This window comes from Anguilla anguilla, chromosome 1 (genome assembly GCF_013347855.1).
Source record: "Anguilla anguilla isolate fAngAng1 chromosome 1, fAngAng1.pri, whole genome shotgun sequence".
Taxonomy (NCBI): domain Eukaryota; kingdom Metazoa; phylum Chordata; class Actinopteri; order Anguilliformes; family Anguillidae; genus Anguilla; species Anguilla anguilla.
The window spans coordinates 17331928-17356808 of record NC_049201.1 but is presented as its reverse complement, the minus strand read 5'-3'; the positions used below and the strand labels follow the sequence as shown (position 1 = coordinate 17356808).

General features: G+C 41.6%; 1 protein-coding gene across 16 annotated transcripts in view; it reads right to left on the bottom strand.

The window, feature by feature from the left end:
- The window catches only part of LOC118228062 (ryanodine receptor 3), a 126414-nt gene that overhangs the window by 100165 nt on the left and 1368 nt on the right, over positions 1-24881 (bottom strand). For all 16 annotated transcript variants that reach the window (XM_035419331.1, XM_035419286.1, XM_035419304.1 and 13 more), the window contains exon 2: positions 3558-3677. In XM_035419331.1, the coding sequence (XP_035275222.1) occupies positions 3558-3677 (120 nt within the window). The remainder of the gene's footprint in view (positions 1-3557; positions 3678-24881) is intronic.

Sequence of the window (24881 nt, the reverse complement as noted above, 5' to 3'; positions counted from 1 at the left end):
CAAATCTGATTAGCACACACAGGCCTCATTCCCAGTCTCAAGCCTAGCATTTCTTCACAACACCCCTCCCTGCCCTTTGTCAAGCATGTTTTCTTTTTAAATTATCATCCTTCACCAAGCGCTCCGGTAATGAGGGAAAGTGAAATTGGGGGCAGCACTTCCCTGTGGTGAGAAGCGGGCACTGGTGACCTGTGGCTCCTTAGGAATGGTGTGAAACTCTATCAGGGTGAAGCGGGGTGGGGAGACTGGGAACTGGCTAAGTGAGAGAAAGCAAATAATGAGAAGGGTGTCGGGTCTGAGCGCGGGCAGGGCTGGGAGGAGCGTGTCCTCAAACCCTAAGGCCACGGGGGGAGACGGGCTGACGGGTACATGCCTGAATGCTGCCGTCTGCTTGGGAGATCAAACCGATCAGTGAGCTGCTCTGTAAACACAGTGTCAGTTCTCCCTCTTTCCTCACTGTACCAGGGTAAAAGGTCAGGCTGGATTTATCAGCTGATTCCCAAAAAAAACACTAAGTGATTATGTTCCAACCAACCGCTTCATAATAACACACAGCAGGAATGGAGTAATAGACTGTCAAAGTACCTGAAACCCAGACTAACACTTAGACATGTTTAGTTTGTTCAGTGTTAGTATGCCACTGTTCATAATGAGAAACCCGGCTCCGAAAGAATTCTGCCAACAGGCTTGGCCCCAGGTCTTCACCTCAGGCAGGTTGGTAATAGATTTCCCCTCACTCCGGTGCTGTCTTCCTATTCAAACCTGAGGACCTGGGGCTTTCACAGATAAGACAGTTTGGAGGCACTAAGACTGGTGGTGCCTGTTTCACTCTCAATTCGGCCTCAATCTGCACTATAAACAGAACAATCATATATACTCCTGAGAACTGGCAGAAAGAAAGTATAAGTACTTTAATTTTTTTTTGATTTAACACAAGTGTCTCGGATGACAAAAACACACTGCAGTGAAAATATTTTTAAAAAATATTATTTAATTGAATGTCCCTTGTAGTGTAAATTTCAGCATAGTAGAATATATGGATCTGGAAATTCAGTCTCATGTCCTGAAAAAGAACTGTCGGGTCTTAGGAGGACATCACCAGTAAACTCAAGTGCGTCACCCTAAATCGTGACTGGTCCGAGATTTGCACCGCGCACTAGTAATGACAGTGGAATGCTTCTGCCCCTTTCATCCCTCCAGTCACAGCTCAATCACAGTCAAGCCACTTTTCCTCTGGCAGCCATATTTCTCAGTGGGATGATGCTTTTCATACAAATAAATTGCAATGAAGACAACGCGTCCAATGAAGAAGCTATATATCATCTCTGTCCACTTTAATTACAGTATGATATGGAGCGTAAGCCTTCGGTTTTATTCCTTGTCCTCTTTCCTGGCCGAGAGCATGGGTGGAGAGAAAGCTTCATGGAAATAAATCATTCCCTGCTGTCTTTCATTTCTGAGTGTCTGTGGCGTGAGCTTGCATCTGAGCCATGCAGAAATGAATTCAAGACAATGGCAATGGATTATAATCCAAAGAACAATCAATGCAGAAAATCCAATTACGTCCTGCTGTCAACAACCTGCTATAGAACATAGTAATGTAAGGTTAACCGTGGGCTGCTAATTGGTGTATCCTGATTAAAAGAATAGCTATTTCACTCCAATTTGTAAACTATGTGCTGATAACTGCAATAACGTATGCTTCCATAGATTCAGTGCTATTCTCAAGGGACTTAAACAGTATCTATTTCTAAACATTGAAAGGAAAAATACTAGACTAATTAATTGGTTGAGTGTTTATGCTAACTGATAACTGCAAGGCAATTGTTGCATTCATGCCAGGTTATACAGAACATGTTAGCGGTTGATACAATTAATAAATCCATGTACATCTATCCATAATTATGAAATTTTGTAAACAATCAGGACTAAGATCAGGAAACAAAAAATGAAACATTAAAATAATGAGGAGACGGCACATTTACAGTGGGGAATGCGATGACTGAGATTTTTCATCTGTTTTGTGATGCAGTTCATTATTTCTCTCTCCCACTCCTTACTTCTGCTTGCTCGTGGTTGGATTGAAGTAACAGAGTTGAATCCAGAGAGCTTGTGGTTGCCATGGTGCTCAGCTTGCAATTCTCTCCCCACACACTATACTGTAAAGACTTAAATTCAGCCTTAAATGCACCCCTTCCTCTGCATTAAGACTGTGGCTAATTAAAAGGATTATGTTTTGGATTTTAAAAGTCTCAACCGATGTGTTCACTGACATTCCTTGGGTGACAAACGACTGCTTTTGTAGGGTTATTTCAGTTCACTGCCTTATTTATGTGAGTGAGGAGCTGTGCCGTCGTCCAGTATGATTAATGACAGAAACAGGGTGTTTTAATATATATAAAAAAATACCCTCAAATGTCATGGGAGTGCTAACAAAGAATAGCTTTTTGGTTAGCCTGGGGGCTCCCAAATCTTTGCTTAACCTGACCACCCTGTGGTTTATGAGCTGTGCCTCAATAAAATGGTGAGCCTCTGACACTTCCAAAACTAACAACAGGCTGTAATGAAGTGGCTAGTTAACATAATATACTGTACATGTTAGAAAATACTTATTTCATTACTTTATGGTTCTACAGTATATTAAAACTATTCACTACAATTTAATATTCAAAAATGGACATGATCACAATGCAGCACAATTCACTTTTAGCTCATGTTTATTTTTAACACAGCTTTCAACATAAGCAGTAAATATATTATTGTATAATTAAACTCATTTTCATTTTATAATGCTATACATAATTTTATTTTCTAGGAATGATCTTTTCTAGTGTGCAGCCCACTATCTCAAATGAAACCCAGAATTATTTTGAAATTGTTTTTAAGGACTAAAGTCATTCTTAGATTTTATAAATGGATTGCCAAAATGCCACTGCTACCATTGTCAAATAAACTTTTGAAGCATAAAAACATTTAAACTATTTCACTCATTGTATTTGACAGCTGTCACACACAGATGTTCCTCTTTGATCTTCTTTGGTCTTTCCAGTTTGGACTAGGCTTCTGTCTCCTTAGTTTTGCATGACTTTGTCCCTGTCTGAGGGATATTTAAAGCCTCGCCAGGTTCATTTTTACTAGGATTACTTTCCATTTTTTAATCTATCTTGAATTATAAACTATGTGAATAATTAATATGGTGGTTACCAAATAACCAAGTCTGTGAGCCCACTGTTAGCAGCAGAAATTGTTATCTCCAAGTCAATGTTCATTCAACTGTTTCAAAAATGTTCCAGACTTGCAAATGTTACTTAACGTGTACCTGTTTTTAAGACCAAATAATGTAATGCTGTTATAGTAAGGCCTTTAACTGTAACTTAAAAAAAGATCCCCTCATGCTCCCTCATCGACCCCCAGGGACCTTGCACCCCAGTTTTGGCCAAGCCCATGCTTTGGAGTGCAGAGTGAATTGAAGTAACTGAACTATAAATCAAACATACTGGGTTAGCTATCTGGGTTAACAAGGACTTATACTTTTGCCAGACACCAGTCAGACCTACCTTTGCTTCTGATGTGGGTTCCAGGTAACACAGTCGATTTCCGAGTCCTTCCGCAGTCAGGCAGAACTTGCGATTTTCTTTCTGGATGCTCGCGACACACTGCAGCACCACTTCATCATCCTGTCAGATGACAAAAATTACATGTAGTCAGCGAGGCTGGAATACCTGACAAGATTCAACAGGACTTCCCCCATTTTAGGCCATGGAAAACCCTGTCTTGTAAAGCGCTGATTCTTAGCCACCCTCTGTTTCTGAGCCGATTATTCAGCTACAAGCCACTCTTTATTTCAGAGTCTAGACCTCTCCTGTCAGTTCCACTCACAGAGTGAGCGGCCTCGGAATTAAACTTCTCCGCCGTAGGTTAATGGGGAAGCTTCAGGCAAGAATGCATTACCTGTTACATCACGTCCTGCTCTTAATGCAGACATGTGTTTAAACTCTATCAGCTGTTCTTGAAGGATTGCTGTTCCATCAGTGCTCTCAAGAAACACCAGGGGTATGCGCGTAGGTTCACTGAGGTAGGCTTAAATCCAATGACTTGTGTAATTTCTGTCCAAAACAACTCAACCACAATCAGCTTACTCAGTTCTGACTCTTACAAACGTAAAGACAGTTCAATATGTATAAATGTATGCATAAAAATACACACTACATGGTATGTGGACACCTGACATCCAACATCTCATCCAAAATTATGGGGATTAATATGGAGTTGGTCCATCCTTGCTGCTATAACAATCTCCACTCTTCTGGGAGGGTTTTATGCCAGATGTTAGAGCATTTGCTGCAGGGATTTGCTTCTATTCAGCCAGAAGAGCATTAGTAATGACGGACACCGATCGGGCAATTAGGCCTGGCTGGCAGTTGGCTTTCCAATTTATCCCAAAGGTGTTGAACGGGGTTGAGGTCAGGGCTCTGTGTAGGCTAGTCAATTTACTTCACACCGTTCTCAACAAAACCATTTCTATAATATTGACCTCACTGTGTGCCTGGGGGCACTGTCATGCTGAAACAGGAAAGGGCCTTCCTCAAACTGTTCCACAAACATGACTGCTTTTCCGATGCATAAGCAGTTGATACAAGGTCTATGTATGTCATATTTACTAAATGGTCACAATGGGTCAAAATCGCTATTAGGATGCATTTTGTGGGGAATTCTCTGCATAAATAACGTACTGAAGCATGCATTAATTGTGTGAGAATTTTTTGAACTCCTGAAAGCAGGCAGTAATTTGCACTGATGTGACCTATAGCTAATACACAGGATGCCAGATAACTTTTTGATTGTAAATAGAACCAGTCTTGGTAAATCGGTGGTTAATGTGTTGGTATGTGCGACTGCAACAGAGCCGCCATATAGTTATATAACACAATATAACAGAGCCGAATGTTTTGCTCTGTGACTATTTCCTCAAGGGCCAGATTTACTAAGCCTTTGGCAAATAGTTTCAGGTCCAAATTTGAAGCGTTCTGCCCCAAAAGCATGTGTCTTATGCAAACAGAAATAGAAGATTACACAAATAATGAGTGGGGATGCTGTATTATAGGTGTAGCTGATTATGTTTATGTTTTAAGTTCACGCAATTAGCGAGGAACAATTTTTGCCTGAAATTTTTCTGCCTCTAAAGAGCAGGTGTAAATCAAGCCGCAAGCAAGACGGAAACACAGGTATAGCCCTTGAAGATGCACTGAGAGAATCTTTGTACACATGCAGCTATTTTTATGCACATACATCTGGCCCTAAGACATTAGAGATGGTATATGCATTTCATCTAAAAATGCAATTTGGCACTTTGTCCTTAGAAATGATGTTTTGTTATGTTAATTCTATTTTATGTGTAATCCTGAAAACACCAGAAAAACACAGTAAACATACCAGAATACAGACAAGCAAGTCAGTTCCAGATTATTTAACAACAGCAACAATCACAACAACAACAACAACAACAACAATAATAATCATCATCATCATTATCATCACCCTTTAAAAACAGCTCATTAATGACTTGGTTGCCTTAAACAGAATTACATGTTTATGTTTGGTAAACAGGTTAATTATAAAAGTAAAATATGTCATGATTTTCACTCACTTGATGAAAATAAAGCAACACCCATAAATCCCCTGACTGTCTGAAGTATGGTCACATCCCAATTTCAACAAAAATGTTTGAATGGGAAATCCTTTGGGCCTGCTGTTCACTGTTCAAACAATGTAAATGAAGCTGCAATAACTGATTGGATTGCTTAGTTATAAAAGGAAATAATGTTATAACTACAAGTGTGCTGAGTAGCTTTCATTAAGGAGAGCAGTTACACTTTGCTTAAGGGGGGTTATCTCACAGGGAAAAACAAAGTCAGCACTCTTTCCTTTCACTGTCCTGAAGATATAATTTAAAGACACACCGAGGAGCTTTGCATAATTAGTTATTTTGCTATTCCTCTGTTAGTTCTTTTAATAAAGCTCAAGTACAATTTGAATGGGACTGACAAATACGCAAAAGGAGGTGTTGTCCTTTATGATGTAGACCCTGCAGGCCAAATATCAGTACATTCTGAACAGTGTGAGTATTGGAGACAACTTAGGATAATGTGGGTCTTATTAAAAATAAATACGATGTATGTTCTCAAAACACCAACCCATTATCATAAATCATTATGACACCATAAATTTGTTGATCAATTTGAGAATATTTTGTCCATGTCAAACTTTAATATAAAGGGTAATGCACAATTTATTTAATTAGTTGAATTAGAGTTCTGGAAAACGTACCTATGGACAAATAAGTCCAAGACTCGCTTGTATCAGAGTGATGGCAAGAGCTAAAAATGGAGGCCAAAAGGAACTACCCAAGATCCAAAGCACCCCATTCATCTGAGATGGTGATGGGGGTGTCATGGCTTTGGATTTCATGGATGCCACAGGTACTGGCTCACATCTCTTTGTTGATGATATAACTGCTGATAGCAGCAGCAGAATTAATTCTGATGTGTACATAAGCATCTTATCTGCTCAGGTTCAGCCAAATACCTCCAGAGTACTGCTATATGCTATATACTACATACAAACACGATGCTAAAACAACAATGGAGTTTTTCAAAGCCAAAAACATGAAAATATTTGACTGGCCAAGACAGCCACCTGAACTGAATCCAACTGAACATGTGTTTCACATGCTGAAGAGAAAACGTAAGGCAACTGGCCCCCAAAACAAGCAGGAGCTGAAGATGGCTGCAGTACAAGCCAGGCAAACCATCACCAGAGAAGATACTTAGCACCTGGTGATGTCTATTGGCCACAGACTTCAAGCAGTCATTGCATGCAAAGGATATGCAACAAATTACTAAACATGAAGTATTTAATTTGCAATGTCCCAAACATTCAAACATTATGGTCTCAAAATGGTGTGTGGGTGGGGTAATATGTATAAAAGTGCTGTAATTTCTACATGGAAACCAAAATACATTTAAAAATATGTCTTTGTCCCAAACATTATGGAGCATGCATATATATATATATATATATATATATATATATATATATCCTGTATACGCAAACAGGGCGTCTGACTGTAAACAGGCATAGGATGTTCACCATCGTGCACGTACTGAGAGCTCTTTCACTGCAACCAAGCATCTCATTTTCAAACACTGAAGATAAATATCCTGCTTAAATCATGCTGACTCCTGGGACAGCCAACACCATAAGGAATGAGGCAATTCTGTGACTTATGCATCTTGCTGATACAGCTACACTGATCATACCTATAGCATCGCCATTGATATACTGAATGGTTTTAAGGATAGAATCTTGTTTAGCATTATACTGCACATCAGTTTGTAGAGAAATACGTGAGTTTGTAATCCACTGAACTCTAGAAAGAGAGAGGGAAACAGATATTCTCTGTGGACAAAAATAAAAAAGTCTTAATTAGTATATACAACATCCATCAGTTTTAAGCCTAGATAAATATTTCTTGTGTGGGCTCACAAGAAGACCTGAAGCTGTTGTATAACCCATGGTGTTTATCTAAAGAGATCTGTAGGCTTTTTCTAATAATGTATCAGTTTACCCAAGAAATATTTTGATTATTTTATTCCCACTTAATTTTGATTCGGGTTTCATGCACGTACCATCAATCACACTTGAAGAAATAACTATATGTTTTATAATAATCTGGATCACTCACTTCACATGCAAATTTGACAACCTGCAATCGTTGCTGAATTCTAAACTCTTAATTTGACCAATAATCTAAGAATTATTGGGTAAATTTAAATGAATTACCTATCTTTTTAAATAGTGATTCCAAATTATGCTTACTTCAATGCATAATAAGTACTGCTGTAATTTTTTGTTTAAAACATAAATTACAAACTACAACACCAGAATTGTGAAAAGCAAAAAAATAAAATAGAAATGATGATGAAGCAAAACATATAAAATATAATACAAGGTTCAATGGTTCTTTTAAATTTAAGACAAATCCTTTATGGGATAAATCTGCCCTATGTTGTCCACCCTAGCTGTATTCAATATAAATCCTTTTTATAAGAGATTCATTGATTATTATAAATGACAAAAGCTGAAGCATATGGAAATAAGAAAGGAAGCAAAAATGTCTTATTTTAACTGCTGTGATTCAGCTGTTTGTCGCCCATAGCCCACTGCTTCGAAAAAAGCAGAGGAGGACGTCAGCTCTCCAAACAGAATTTGATATACAGCAACACAGGTCTCTTTGCTCTCACTTTTGAGTTTATTCCATGGGATCACAAATATAAAAAAGACAGCATCATTCAAGCATGTGACCTTGTCAACAGCAATGTCTGTAACGTTACAACAATGGGAAAATAAGGGCAGATGTTTTAACACAGATGGGTATTCATTGTAAACATAAAAGGTGTAGCCAGTTCTTTTTGATGGGACTGAGGAACCAATGCTGCAATACTTTTCGCAAAAATACTTTCTCTAAGACATTCATGAGCAGATATGGCCATAATTCATAGAGCTGGGAATTCAATTGGGACTGGGAGTCAAATTTAAAACTCTGATGCAGCATTTTCTCTATCCTAAGGCAAATGAATCTAAATTCCCTCATTCTCTATGTACAAACAATATCCCTTGAGCTTGTACTTAATGGCAGCACTTCTGTTAAGGGATTGCAAATAAATATGTAAATTATTAATTAGGCAATCCATCACTTCTGAGTGATGTATTTCCTCTTAACATGTTAATAAATTGAAACTCAACATGTGGTTAATAATGTGCAACTAACCGTTACCCATTTTAGCATTAAAAGGGGGGACGTATTGCACTAATAGTGTTGAGAAAGGCATTCTGCTCGGCAATGCCTGGCTGTAAGTGCAGTGCAAGTCAAGTTTTCCTTTGGCCAGGCAGTTATTGCCATGATCCTCATACTGCTACAGTAAAAATCTGTGCACAAGCACTTTGCAAAATCTGTGTCATTCCCTAAATTTGGTAATTGCATTGATTTACAGGGGGGGATTGCTTAGGTTGATTTTATTCATTTTCCATGGGCCAGAATGTGCTGATCCTGCTCCAAAATGAGAGAGGCTGCTTTTATGGCACAATAGGAAGCTGCATTATTAAATATGAAGAGATTCTGGGAGAGAACAGGAGTTCCACACTTTGCAAGAGGGCAACATACCTTTACACTGCTGCATGAATTTAAATGAGACCCGGCTCCAGGGAGGTCTCGGCCTACCCTAATGTGTTCAAACACCGAAACCTCTAATAAAACACAACATTAATCATTCATATTAAGGGAATTATTAAATTCTTTGTGCTAATATGTCACTTTGGATAAAGAGAATAATGCTGATCAATCAATTTCTCATTCATTGCTCTGATTTATAGGGAGTTTTACTATGTAGGCAGGTACAGCCTGTTGTATACTACATTACCACCATGAAGGCAAAGGCTATTGGAAACAAAATTAAAATCAGCAAGGATCAATAATATGGAAATCAGACAAAATTCTGCAAGCACAAAGGACTGTATCAACATCATGCTGTCAACTGCTGACTTAATACCCCATGGAGCCTCTGGATCCTTCTCATTGGTGCCATATGAGAGAAATATTGATTTGTGTTTCCCTCATTTTCTTGGCTGTCTGCTTGGCTAGCTCAGAAGCCACATTAATCAGAACCAGCAGTTGCCATGATTTGGCCTAGAGCCCCCTCTCTCAGCGCGGCATTAATACATTAATACAGCAAAAACCTCCAGCCCTGAAACTACCTCACAATGCAAGCTGTACCTGGCCCTTAACTACCATCCATTGTTAAAGCATGGGCTTACAATGGATCTCAAATGCTGGCACAATGCTCGTTGGTGTATTTTCCAACTGGTGTAAGATTAATCACCAACTGTTCAAACCTACAGTTCTACCATTTCTGAAATTCTTTAATGTGGGATTGCACAGCTAATTGAATTACACCAACCAACTTTACACCCAAACCATTCCAGTGAATGCAAATAAGGATGCAAACTCGTCTGACCTTGCGCACCATATGGCCTCATGGGTACACTGTCATGCCCCCCCAGTCTGAAATCCCTCCTGAACGACTCCAAGAACCCAGGACACAATCCTGATATAACAACCATACATTTTATTGAATGGAAAGGGTCTCAACACACTGATGACAGTGCTACTACGGGATTAGTTTGTACATGCATGCATCAATTGCATACGTGCAGGTAATTATTTTTGTCTAACTACTTGAAATGATCGAAATATCTTTCACAGGCTCAGGAAAATATTTCTGCAGCTGGACTGCTGAAAGGTGCGGTCCAAGAGTCCCAAATGGAAGTTGAGCCCAAACCCAAAATTCTCCACCCTGCTCCGCCCTCCACTCCAGGACCCCCACCCCAAAATACAGTTCAGTTTACCGGCCCCTTTACTACCTTGTGCTCATCAGGGCACATAAACAGTGCAGGCAGGGGGTATGACGACTCCTGGCAGCCAACTTTACGATGAAAGTCCCACACAGGCCTAGTGGCTAACTTGACTCCCCAAGGAGAGGAAGGAGAGCCTCTGTTGCTGTTGGCTAGCAGCCCCATTCCCCTGGAAGCATGACTTCCTCTCCTTGCCCTAGACCAGGTGTGTGATCCCAGGGATGTTGATTTCCCAGGGGTGGAGTAGCACACCCACTGAGCAGTCTCCTGGGGGCACTAAGTGAAACTGGCTTCTGAAAGAAGACCTCAGGCTTCAGAATGAGCGCTCCCTGAAAGCAAGAGAGATGTCTAGAGACAGATGTGAACACAAAGCAGGATCCTCGTCTTAGTTTTTCCTTTTTCATGACAAGGTCTCCACTTCCTTTCTTTATCCATAAATCTTACTGGTAGAGATACATGTCACCATTATAATGAATGATGGATGATAATCAAAACAGACAGCATGAAAGTAAGACTTAACTATATACTTTATAAAGACTTGCTTCATCTAAGCAATCTCAGGTTTCTCTTTCAGTTTTGTAACACCATGATATCTAAAAATAAGTTTCCAAATATGCGTTGACTTAATATTAGGCAACATTTTATGGATTTTTCATAATTTTCAAGTCCCAATATGAACAGACCCCTTAAAATAAGGGTACAGCTATCTGTCACGGAAATTGTGCATTGATTCATTTATTTAATTGCAAAATATACATATATATATACTGTATGTATATATTTTTTTAATATGCCATGCTCATTAAAATTTATAAAACCTTTTTCAACAAGCAATTCAGCACTTCATTGTTTTACTTAAGGAGACATTTTATCCGTTACAGCAGATATAAGCTAGCCTTGAGACAAACATGACAAGCACTGTTTGTCTTGGTAATTCGATGTGATCTCCTGAACATCAACCCAAGTCTGTATTGCATAACAGTCGGAAGTTCAATCAAGCAGCAATCCTCCTAAATATCTGAGTTTCATCAACTCAAAGCTTTAAAAGGTGGAACTAAATCTTGCCTTCTTCTCTTACTATAACCGAAGAGGTTCAGTTATAGTAAGATGCTTTTCTTCAGACAAACCTTTCCCCTGACTGAGAGATTTACGCGTGTAAAGCCTCCTACCAATCTAAGATGTACCTCATCTACATACAGTAAAAGCAAGCCATCGACTCAAACCACAGTGCTTCATATTTAAGAGGGAGATTTTTTCACTCTATAATTTGCATCCATGCCAAGGAATCTGGTGAATCTGCTGCAAAGCGATCTGGGGGAACTATCTGCTAGTTGGCTAAACGGTGGCATCACATGCTATGTATAGTGCTGGGGAATGGAGTGGCTCTTCCCCCTTTACCCTGGGGCAGCAATCTGAGCAAGGCACATGGTGTCCTTCCCCTTCCAGAACCACCCCCCACCGCCCCCAATCCCCACATAAACCCTTCCAGGCCTGTTGCCCCCTAGTGGTGCTCAGAACCCCCATCGCCGGCCCTGTCAGTCTCCTGAACACAACATTCCAACATCTGGTTGAGTGGCAACATACCTTCTCATCTCTGAACACAAAACAAAACAGTGTTAGGCCTCCGCGTGGGGCTTCTCTTCTGTGTTCCGTCTATTCGAAAGCTTTAGAGACAAGAGCAGGTGTCCCGCAACAAGTGTTCAGCAGTAACCTGAGACGCCCCCCCCGAGACATCCCAGAGCCCTGCAGGGCCAAACTAACGAAAACACAGATGGGAATTGCGAAAAGGTGCACATACGGGACAGGCACGTACCTTAGCTGTATGCAGGAGATCCAATGGATAACCTACCCTTAGAAAATATGCCCCTGAACAGAAGCATTTATTAATGTAAAACTATTTCTGTCAGCATTTACACTTTAGTGTTACATGTCAAAAATATTTTCTGTATAGCATTGCAGGTCTTATAAACGTCAGACAAGGTGATAAGTGTTATTTTCAAACTATCGAGTTAGGTTTTTATTTTTCAGGGGAGCCCAAAGGGTGAAGTCACGCACCAACCAAATATATCCCTACAAAAATCACACTGTCAAACTGCCTGCATTGTTAATAGCACACATGCTAACCATTCATTAAAGATAAATTTAATTAAATATGAAGCATTAAATCTAATGGCAACTGTCCTCATCTAAATGTGGATCTTCCAAACCCTGATGCACGCAGGAATGATTCAGAAAGAAAGAAGGAAAGAAAGAAAGAGCACCAGGTTTTAGTTCTAGGCAGGGCTTAGCACCTGTGACTCACTGGCGCTAATGTTCAGCAGCACCGCAGTGGTGAGGAAGCCGGCTGATGAGCAAGCTGCCTGAGCACCAGCCCTGCGTTCCCACTCCCTGGAGTGACACGATAAATTAATCTCTACATCCATTACACATTTCAGGCTGCTTTAAACCTGTCGCTAACGGCACGGAATCCGACAGCTTTATGATGTGATGTTGAATGTATGCGCGTGTGCGCACGCGTGTGCATGTGTGTGTGCATACGTATGCAAGGCAGGTCTAAGCCATAAAACACTAGCGTTATCGGCGAGGGTCCTCTTTTGTAAATCACCACTTCTGCTCATGATGTTTATTTCCCTGTCCGGTAATGGGACTGATATGGAGAACAATGCTGGCAGGGTTTTCAGGAGCCTTTCCTGTATCATTTTATGACCAGAATGTTGGCTCAGTTATATCTCTGATATAATCTTACTTTCTCCGTACTTTCCAGCAGTCCTTTGTGAAAGGTACTTGTACTTCTTAAGGCAGAGTATCTGCAAAATGCATATCATCACTACAGAAATGCCTGCACTACAGTACCATGTGTTGCTGATGTGGAAAATTGTGTCACTGCTGAATATCGGGTGATGGAAGTTCAGAGGTCACCAGGATGAAGCGGGCATCGCCATTCACATCTCAGGTTTTATGAAACTACAGTCTGTTATCCTTGTCAAGGTTTAGACAGCAATCTGTCTAGTATCCACATAAATCAAACCAGTAATCCATACTCCACTGTGAACAGTCCATACTTTTCAACAGTGTTTGAAATAGTAGTGGTACCGATTTGAGTGACGGATAGGAGTGACCATTTCTGGTTGTGGTTCACAGGGGGGAAATCTGAGGCAGTAGGCAATTCATTTCCAAAAGGCCTTGTCAGTAATGTGAACTGCCTACTAATCACTCTAAAATGGCTTTCTTACAATGTAAGACTGTCATAAAATCTCCACTGTCCACTTTTAAATGAACTGATTCCACTTCAAATCACAAAACAACAAAAAGCACAGTCTCTGCCTGTCATGAAGTAGACTTCCACCACAGCTGCATGATGGGAAAACAAGAAACAGCTTGCTTATTTCCCTTAGCCAAGACTGATTTACCATGGGAGACACTTTGGAAACCAAACAGAGGAGGAAAACAGCTATGTTAACAGGCACCTGCTAAGAGAAGGACATATTCAGCGACAAACACTTTGAACGTCCTGCGGGAGGGAAATGCAAATTGGCGCTGTCATACCCACTTATCTGCAGGCCCCCAGCAGAGCTGGGCAATGACCGGTGAACCTTCTATCCTCCTCAAGTATGCCAATAAAAACTCCAAACTATCTCCCACCTCTAGTTGAACTTGTTACTAATCGTGCGAGAAGGGTCGTACAGTAATAGGGATGGCTGTGCAAAACCTGGCAAGCCACCTGTTGTTTTACGGGCTACTCGACAGAGCCTGCTGATCCTCTTTCAGATCATATTGCACTGAGCTAACGAGAATGATCTCTGTACCCCAAGCACGGTTAGCCTTGTCTACTGTGTGACGATGTGGTACAAGTGACGTTGTCTCCTATGCTATCCACACATTTTTTAAAGAGCCAAGCCTAGTTTCTGGGGCTGTAAACTACGAGAGCTCACTGCTTTCCACCTGAGTAAAGAGCTGAAAAGACCCAGGAAGTTCCTTAAGGTAAACATAGGCTAGATGCCCACAGTCAGAGCACCCATTTCTAGTTTATAGAGAACTGCGGGTGGCATTAACCGAACTGATTGAAGCATTGTGTATAAAAGATAATGGCTGAATCGCCTCATAACTGACTTCACAGCTCAGTTTTGCAGATGCTGCGTAAAAACTCGCCTTGCCTGTTTCAGCTGAGGAGCTACCACTAACAATCAAACTGTGTGCCAGTGTCTCAGTCTTAGGGAAAGGCGGATGGCCTGCTGCGTTTCAATTTCTTGTGCCGAGAATGCCCATCTGCTCAGGCGGAGTCCAGAAAGCCACACATTTTAATTCAAGTCTTACTTTTTTACGAAAGGCAGACGTGTGCAGAATTCACTGCAGACACCAGACAAGTGCTTGGGATATTGGTTCAGCTTAAAAAAGCTTGTTATCCAGAGTAATTACTTCTCTCAATTCAACCAATTATGGTCTCCTCAGCAATAAATGTTTATCACTAACTTCATGTAAGGGACACTGAATTCATATACGATATATTAAATATTCAATAACATATGCAATAACAAATTTACCAGACAGCCTTCACAAATTTCTCTGTATGTCTTATCTGCCTGTGCCAGAAGTTCTTCCTTTCCAAGGAAAGAGACTGTGATCCTGCAAATTATATACAGCCATGCTGCCCATCTCTTTGTGAGAGACAGGCAGAATACCTCACAGTGAGGGTATCCTGTGAACCAGAACTGATCCGCCACTTTGTCAAACGTAATTTGAGGTGAGAATGTCAGAAATGCCAGCTCTGTGCTTTTCGCAGTCCACAGCACTCTGCATTCAGAAGAGAAAAACCACGTAGGTTATATCGATCAATAAGGTGATTTTGGAGTCAGATCTCAGAAAACAGGTGCAAAGTTAAAGGCTTTTAATGGAATTTCCTCAAGAGCAAATAAACAAAGTAATATTGTGCAGCTAAACACAGCCTTATGGTACTGTATTTCCCTGTATTACAAATCTGGAGTGCACAAATGTCCCATACAAGCACATAAAAGAAGGGGCACGGGCTGTGTAAGAGAGACGCAGTAGCCTAGCAGCCCTAACAGTAATACATAACAGAACAGCAGCACCCCACACTTCAAAGCTTCTGTTTGACAGGCCCTGTCCTGAGAGCTAAACTGGCCAATCAGATGTTGCCTCTGCTCCGCTCTGCTCCCTGTCTCCAAGACAAATGTAATTGAACCCGGGGTCCTCAGGTGCAGCCCGGTGTCTTAATTAGGGGGCCGCGCTCTCCATTAAAAAGGTGCAGGAGCAGAGGTGGCGAGGCCTGATTACATATGAAGGCCCAAGATCCCTTTATGTCAAAGCTTATCAGTGTCACGGCTGTATATTACGACAATCAGGGCTCAGCACTTCCTAGCCCGGCTTCCATTTGCTGCGGTGGCAGAAAAATACATTGTTTTATTACACACATCATTGACTCCGCTGCAACGAGCCCAAATAAAAACGCAGATATCTCTGAGTCTGCGGCTCATGACCAGGGGACAACACAGCGGCCGTTAAAGAAGCATGAATCTTTTATGAGGTGAAGAACGGCAGTGTCGCAAATATTGGACTTCGGGTTTAGCGGCTGACAGAAAGTAGAATCCCCGACAAACAGTAATTAACCCAGCGCGCGCGTGTTCTGATACTGTCTGCGAGTGTAATTGGGAAATGCACAGAGCAAGTAAAGTCACTGCATCAGTGAGCAGCAGAATCAATGCTAAATTCGAGATGAATTAACCTGCATTTCCAGTACTACGAAATCTCAGATTTTGGAGGCTCGTTGTGAAAACAAAAATAAAACAACAATGTCAGTGGGAATAGGAGAGTGTTTCAAACTGCAGAGATATCGTTTCTACTTTCGCAGTTCTTTAAAAAGAAAAAAAAACTTAAGATTGCAGTTACGCCATCCTTGTAAATACAATTCAGGCCTGTGCTGTTTCTTAAATTGGAAACTTAAATATCTAATGTCATGAATGTAGTGCATCGAATGCTCTTTAGTAATGAAAGGGGGAATACATACTGTCATCAGTGAGTTTTGTAAAAAGGCACGCAATATTACCATGCAGCGATTTTAAGTACCACACCAGTAAAAACAAAAAATGTCCTCTGAGCAAATGTAAGTAGTGCAGGAGTTCAGGGATTAGACCTGCAGAATGACTACCTGATCAAAAATAGCTTTATTTTGCCTCAGAGACGCATCAGTACCCAGTGTGCTTAGAAGGGGAGTTCTGTTAACTTCAGACACAATACTGCTGATGCAAAGCAGAGGCAGGTACGGGAAGTGTGTCAACACTTGTACTGCATGAAGTGGAGGTAAATTATACTTTGCTTCATTGCTTTACCTACTTTAGCTAAATCTAGAAAAATGTTGGTTTACTTAAAAATGCAATCTGCTCCAGGTGCATTTGCCGGCTTTTGTGTCTACATAGTACGTGTAACTGGACAGAGCACAGCTATGTAGTGGATAAAAGGATAAAAAGAATTTCTGCTACTACATAAAAAGGACTGCAGTTACTACATTACCGCTCCAAAGAGACCAAGAGACCCACAGTGAAATAAAAGGGAGAAGAAATTGCTTTCTGGAACAACACTACCTGGGCTGCTGTTAATTTTATGAGCAGTGCTGTTCTTTTTCAGTCGGCGTTTGGCGGTTACGCACTGCTCCTCCTGTTAGGTCATGAGCGGCATGGCCCAATTTTTGAAAGCGGCTCATACCGCAGCATGGGGGAAACACAGAGCTCTTCAAAGAAACGACGATGCTCCTCGAGTAAAAGTGAATTCACGGGGTCAATGTCGAGGAATCCTGTAAATTGGATTCACCCAACGCTTGCATTTTTACTGCCCCAAAGTCACTTTCCATGCAATGGTGGCCAGGACAAGCCGAGGAGTCTGGGAACGCAGACCACCCTCCCCCGCCCCATCCTGCGACATGCAGCATGGCATTGTGGGCCACTGTGGAGGCTGGAACAGGTTCTGGCACTTGAGAATGTAACTCCAATACTCAGCTCTAGCAGACACAGGTAGAACATGGCAGAAAGCATCATGCCCGCTATGGAATTAAAATGTTCGGCAGTCCTCCATAAATGAGGTGCGTCAGCTCATTCTGCAGCCCTCCAACAGGCCACGCTTTCCCAGCATAAGCAATAATACTGATTCCTCTCCAGCTCATACAATAAATCCACATCCTGAGGCACTGCTTGTGATTGCTTCACTTCGATAGCAAGTTAGCTCTAACAGCAAAAGAACCTCTTTTACGCCCTTGTGTATGTGGGAGTGTGTGGTTTACGGAATTAAATTCTTTTATTTTGTTGCAACATTACATTTTTTCCCCTTAAAATCAGTCTCCCCCAACTACTATAATTAAAATATGCATTAGTGTAGCTGAACATTAATGATGCCTGACAGTAATGTCACAGTACATAGTGTAACAATCCAGATCACAACTTTTTTTGGTTCCATGAAAAATGTGGGCAAATTCCCATTTGCCCTGAGAGAATTTCTGTTCCACTGAAACATTTTGGATCATATTCCCCCTTGGCCAAAATATTGCTCCTACATTTCCACAGGAGCGATTTACATCAAAAAACCTGACAAGAAAACTCATACAAAGACATCGTGTCACCATTGATATGAAGAGTCAGAACATCAATGTTAAAAACAGGACACCAATGTTCAAATAGACAGCGAGAAAAACACTAGAGCAGTGTTTTTCAACCCTAGTCCTGGGGATCCACTGCCCTGCATGTTTTGGATGCCTCCCTGCTCCAACACAACTGATTCAAATGAATGGGTCATTATCAGGCTTCTGCAGAGCTTGATGACGACCCATTCATTTGAATCGGGTGTGTGGAGCAGGGAGACATCTAAAACATGCAGGGCAGTGGGTCCCCAGGACCAGGGTTGAAAAACAATGCACTAGAGGATTCACACACATAAATCTGCTATCTTTTATTGCATTATTAAATAGACAAATCACTGCCAAAAGAAGCATCACTGTAGTGAGCACAAGAGCCTTAATGGCGTGTGCAGAACAGGGGCCCACCAATGCATCCTGTAAAAATGACAGGCACAAGCACCATTAGAATTCACAGGGAACAATAATTAGCAGTTTTCAGAAATAGTCCCAGCAATTTATTTCTAACTTTTGTCAATAGATAAAATATGTTTTCGGTTAATTTATGCATGATAGCTCCTGCAATGTTTAATGGTGATAGAACACACAGTCACAAATTGTTCTCCATAAATACTACGTATAAATATATTTTTTTGTATATATTTTTTTTACTCACAGTAATATGTCTTACATTTCAATTGAATGACTAAATTTATATAAATAAAAACTCATATCGGACTGAAATACCAATCAACCAGCACTGAAACGGGCATACCACTGAAATCAGTCTTCAAGGAATTTCTTAATTTAGAGACTGGATCAATACCTCATTAAAGCACCCAGCAGCCCAGCTCAAATTGTGGCGCAGGCTTAATTCCCTCTGTAAGTTCTCAGTCACTAGCCTTCCTCGGGGAGAACAGGAAGGGATCATTCTGCTGACATTTCCTGTTCAATTTAGCCTTCTGCCTTTAAAAGAAAAACTTGGCTTAAACTTCAGTGTTTGTAATGTAATCATATTGATGACATCATGAAAGAGAAAAGGCAATTTAGCTAACTTTTCTTTGCAAATAAACACTAAAAATCTCAGCAACCTCTTTCATCGTGCTGGAATATTATTATCACTTTCATCGAACACTTTAAATCTAGAGTTGTTAGCTTCAAACTTGCAGATTTACCTAATTACGGGTTTCAAGCTACAGAAACCACAATATATGCCACAATATGCAATACAAAGTTAAATAAATCAAGTACAAAAAGAAATACAATAAATAAAAATACCATAAAAATACAGTTCTATTGAAACTGTGAAGCTGAGGTTCTCTGGGAGAGTGGGAAGAGCTATAAAATGAGTGCTATATAGGCTGGTCAGATTGTTTGATGTTTCTACAGATTTTGTCTGACACAGCAGTACTCATTACAAAAGCTAATCACACCTGAAAGCTACAGCTGTACAGTCCCATGCAAAACTACTATACAGCTGCAATGTGATTTGTCACTATAAAAGTGTTCTCTTTAATTTCCAAAGCTATATCAGATTTTAAACCTTGGACGTGTGCTTCATTCCACTCGTACTGATTTCAGACAAAACTGAGTCTGATCAGAAAGTCTAAACCAATGCAGATCTGCAGCCAGCGTAGACTAAGTGAGATCTGAGTTCAGACAATAATTTACCAAACTGCATGAACACAGGTCTCACAGTTTTCCACAGATTCCACAGTGATCCAGAAGGAGATAATTTTATTGAGAACATAATGGACTAGTCATCCAGTCATCACTAGATGAATAGCGATGACTGGTGTTTTTCAACCCCACAATCTACTCTTAAGGTGAAACTAGTCGTTGCAGAAGAAACTGCAAATCATCCCCCCAGCTGCCACATTGATCAAGGGGGTCTCTGGCCCTGCGGTCCGGCAAGAGCCATCAGGTCACAATGGACAGTTTCAAACACCTGGGACTGATGGATCCATGGAGGAAATGAGTCACGGCGAGGCCCTGCAGAGAGGAGTGCGTGGGAGCGGAGACCAGGCAGCCGCCACCTCGCTAGCATTGAAGGAAGGCAGCGCGAGACGAGATGGGTGCTCACCACAAGGTGACCTCTGTTGGGACCCACCGCCTACGTGAGCTGCCCTGATGGACGGTGAGGTCCTAATTAATATCAGCTCCCTCCGCGCTGACAGCTCACCGGTGCGCAGAGCGGAAGTGCGCCTCTGTAAAAGCTAGCATTCCCCGGCTCTGCCAGTAAGGATTAATCACATTTAAATGTCGCCCTTTCCACCACTGCCGTCCGCCCACTGCCTCACGCTAGAAGCAGAGCCTTTGATTTTGAGCTGTCTGTTGCAGCGGTGTATCTTCCTGTGATGGAAGCTCTACTCAGCTTTACTCATTCAGATTTACAGGTGATCAAACTGCGGATCATGCACTGCAGAATCAGACGCCTCCCTTATCTGAGGCAAAAAACAACAAAATCAAACTGGCAAATAAATTGAGGCCAAGAAGTGGGGCAACTGGTCTTTCAGCGATGATGGCTCTGTGGCCCCCGGGGTCAGTCCATTCCCCAGAGGCAGTGATTGAAGACCCTTCTTAATCACCGGTGCAGAAATTAGAAGGCTGGTGTACGAAGCTGGCGAAGTTGAGAAAGTGTAGAAGGCGCCCGACTGCACTGGCACAGCTGGCTGCTTTCCATCTGGGCGTCGCATCACACCTCCCTACCCAAACCGCTCCTGGACACCAGCACTCATGCCCCCAGGACATAATTTCAGACCAGGTCCTGAATTTTATTATGCTACACTTCCACATCTGCCAGGAGAAACATTTCAAAACATGCCACACTGATCAAGTTCATTTATAAACACACTGATATACTTTGCCAATAGATTGGTATTTTAAATCATCTTGTCTGCCCGTACACAGAGGTGGAGTTGATTAGCTTTAAATTACATTTTCCAGAACTTTAAAAAATCCACCATGGCTCTCCTCAGGTACCTGTTTGAGAATATGGCGATAGAGTTTTGTGCTTGTGCAACACAGAAAGAGCTTCTGACAGAAGGCCTTCACGTCTTCCCCCGTTCCCCTCAGTATCCCGTATGAAATGAGAAGCTGTTGACTGCAGAGTATTAGCACTTACATTTCTCTTCCTGCAGCATCAAATTGCCCATGGCACTAAAATCCCTCCTATCTCCTGGGTTTACAGTAACACCGAGACTAGGGTCATTTCTCTCTGTTCTCAGGGGAAATAACTTCATTTAGCTGTTAGAGATACAAAGCAATAATGCTGCCTGCGCTCCCACTTATTAAAGGCTTTTGTAACAACACACGCAGCCTACAGATTGTTCCAACAATTACAGCTCGCTGACAACAAAGCATGTCACAAAAAAAAGACACGAGGCATCAATTAGAAATAAATGAATGGCGGATCCTTGAGTCCAGCCTGTGTAACGTGCGTGTGCATGAGAGAGGCAGGTGGGGAGCAGTTCAGAATCAGAGTGATGAATAATTGCTATGCGGAGCCACGTCTGGACCAGTCCGGCTCTACGCCTCCTCCAGACAGGCGTTCACACGTCACGCACACCCCGAACACTACCCCCCCCCCCCCCCCCCACCAACTACAATCATCCAGTCAGCTGCCGCCTCGTGTGGACAGACCCAACACGCTGCTCAGCTTTAAAGGCACAATGCCTTTTGCACTCCCACCGGCTGACAAGCTGAATCATCGAGCCTCCAGCAACTGGAAGAATTGTATTCTTTCAACAACACAGCACAACACACTGTGGGACACGTGTGAGTCCCATCTCAATAACCTGGAAAGAGGGAGTACAGAAATGTTCAGGGCTGTTACAGGTTCTTTTAATATTATCATACTTTGTGGGTAGAAAGTGTTTTCATTAGTCCGGAATAGAATATTTCCCAGTGTCGGTGTCAAAATGCCATGCCAGACCTGGTGGTATACAAGCTGATGAAATTGTCTGTATATGCGTCAATATCAAGGGACAGCCTGCAGACGCTGTGGAAGCCTCAGATTTTTAAAAGCTAATTTTAAACCTTGGAGCTGTCTCCTGGAATGCAAGAGGCTTCCAGAAGGACATAAGCTCCAAATAAGCCCACTGCTAGTGAGCAAGTGCCTTCTGGATCACCTGGTTTTAAAGGAGCAGTTTGCACCAGTACCTTTGCTCCCTTTCCATTGTCACCTGTTGCACATCGCAAGAGCACGGCGCAAGGCGGCATTCTCTACTGGAAGAGGACACAGCCGAAGGCACTGATGAGGTCTCTAACCCTTTAAGTGCACATCTAAAAGGTAAAATTATGCTCATGTTGAAAACTGGATTCAGTACGATTCCGATGCCTTGCTACATCTCGCCCATTTATTCCTAATGGCTCTTAAAAGGAACAGTGGTGCAATGAAACTGGGACAAGTAGCACAAAAATACAATCAGCAACATGATGTGATGTGGGGGGTGTGCGTGGGGGGGGGGGTCTAATAGCCATGACTCAGCCTTGCACTTTAGAGGTGACTGATGTTTCACAGGTCATGCACTCAGTCCATTAGTTTTCACATTGCTTGTTTGTGGAATGCATTAGTTTTCATTCTATGGCTGCACACGCATAAGAAGAGCAATCCCAAGGCCGGGACAAGCACATTGGAAAACATTTACTTTACCTGCATATCAGGCTCTCGTATTTATAGAGCGCTGTCGCGTACTACGTTACAGCCATAATTCAGAGGGCGACACAAAACTGAAGTGCCTGAGGTCAGGAGGGAAGCGCGATGCGAGACAAGTGCTGCTCGTGAGAAAACCTGATCAGTCTGTACACATGCATGTCACGCTTTGGAGTTGGGGGGGGGGGGTGTGTGTGGGGGTGAGGGTGTCAGAAGGGGGGCCTCTGGGGGGAGAGTGGCAGGTGACGGGAAAAACAGATTGGATGCTATCACTGCAGGCATCGCATTTGAAACATTATAAATTCTATAAATACAGGCGAATAAAAAAAGTCAGGTAAGAAAGCCTGAATACATTTCACCACATTCCATCGCAGGCCCTCAGTCAACAAGCACTCGACCAAGTTTCTCTCGCGTTGTCATTGAGAAAGAGTCCGTTTCACTGCCAGCTTTCACACCTTTACACATCAACCACGAGGTGAGAAAAAGCAATATATGGCAAGCCTGCCAAGCTTATAGATTGATCTGCTACAGCATGACTTCAAACTGTCCGTCATTCACAAATGCAACTGACTGCATTTCAGTAAAAACTGAAATAATACTGAAATTGTAATGACAGGAGGCCCCTCTTCTTGGCATGCATGCATGCCTGACTTGCATAAGGCTGGCTAGAATGGTCCGAGGAATCGTAGGCTAGACGAGGGCTAAATTTGGAATGAATTTCAACTCTGCTCATATAAAACAGACATATGAAAGACCTAAGCAAGAAGAAAGTACAAATTAATCTCCTAATAATCGCGAAATTATCAAAAATTACGTGCAATTTATTCATGGAAATTATTTTTTCTAGTAAACCATAAAAATGCAGAACATAGAGTTCATAGGGTATTCCAAATTCTGAATGTAAAACTGTACAACCTGCTTCCATACCCGAAATTTGAACGTCCTATTTTGTTATAAAATAGGACCCCTGTATCCTGAACAGGGCATCAGCAGCGAATGGCCCATCGGAATGCACCCACTACCCTCTCTGTTTGGACTGGCACCATGACCAGGTTGTGCACTTCATCATGAAAGAAAGGGCGCACAGCTTCCATTCACCTCACACAGACAGGTAAACAAATACATGGCTAAGCTATTCTGGAAGGGGAGCCTTCTCATTGAAAATTACACACTAATATCCATGCTGCTCACATGGACCAGTGTTATTAATTAATTTGAAATGCACAATGTTTGCATGAACAACTGCCAGACATGATTGTGTTTTATTACGCACAAGCTATGCAGTAAACCCCATAACAGAACTATAATAAAATCACACAGAGAAATTGCGCATTAAAACATATCCCAGTGCACTAATCAAATTACATTTAAGTAATATGTGAAGATATCTGAAAAAGTGTGACTAACAGATAAATTGTTTGATTCTTAGTAATTAATAAAATGACTTTTATCGCACCAACATGAAGAGTATCTTGTGAAAGCATTGTGAGCTCACTGTCACTGAAATGATCCAGATGTGTTAAAAGACATAAAAGAGGTATAGCTTTCAGTATATGTATCTATTAAATCTATTATTTATTTTCACAACAGCTAGTACTCTGGCAATGGTCAGGCGAAATGTAGACTGTGTCAGCCAGAAATGAGCTTGTTAAAAGACATCAGCATCTAAGCCCATTATGCTACACTGTGATCCCTATCCTCACACTTTCACCCACACAACAGTGTCACCATCACCACAGCCAGTAAGACTGAACCTGTCTTTACCACCATCAAGTGATCCGTTCCTCATGGCAATTCTTGCCTAATTCCAGACGTGCATGCCAATGTCTACCTTAGTACAGTAGTGAAACAGTATGTACTGGTTTGTGTTGCATTGTTTTTATTTTTATTTCTCCTCACTTTGACACTGAGGTTAAATATATTTAGGGAAGCCCCTTACACAAATCACTGTTGTCATCAGATAATTAGCATGCCATTGTGACAGGGGAATCCAGGAGTCCTGGGGAGGCAGGGTGAAGGCATGTTAACAACTGGAGGAGCTATCAGTCTGTCTTACTTCTCTTGTATAACAACATCTAACGCATTAACATTTGCGTTTATGATGGACTGAAGCAAGTGACCATTCATATCCATTTGGCTATG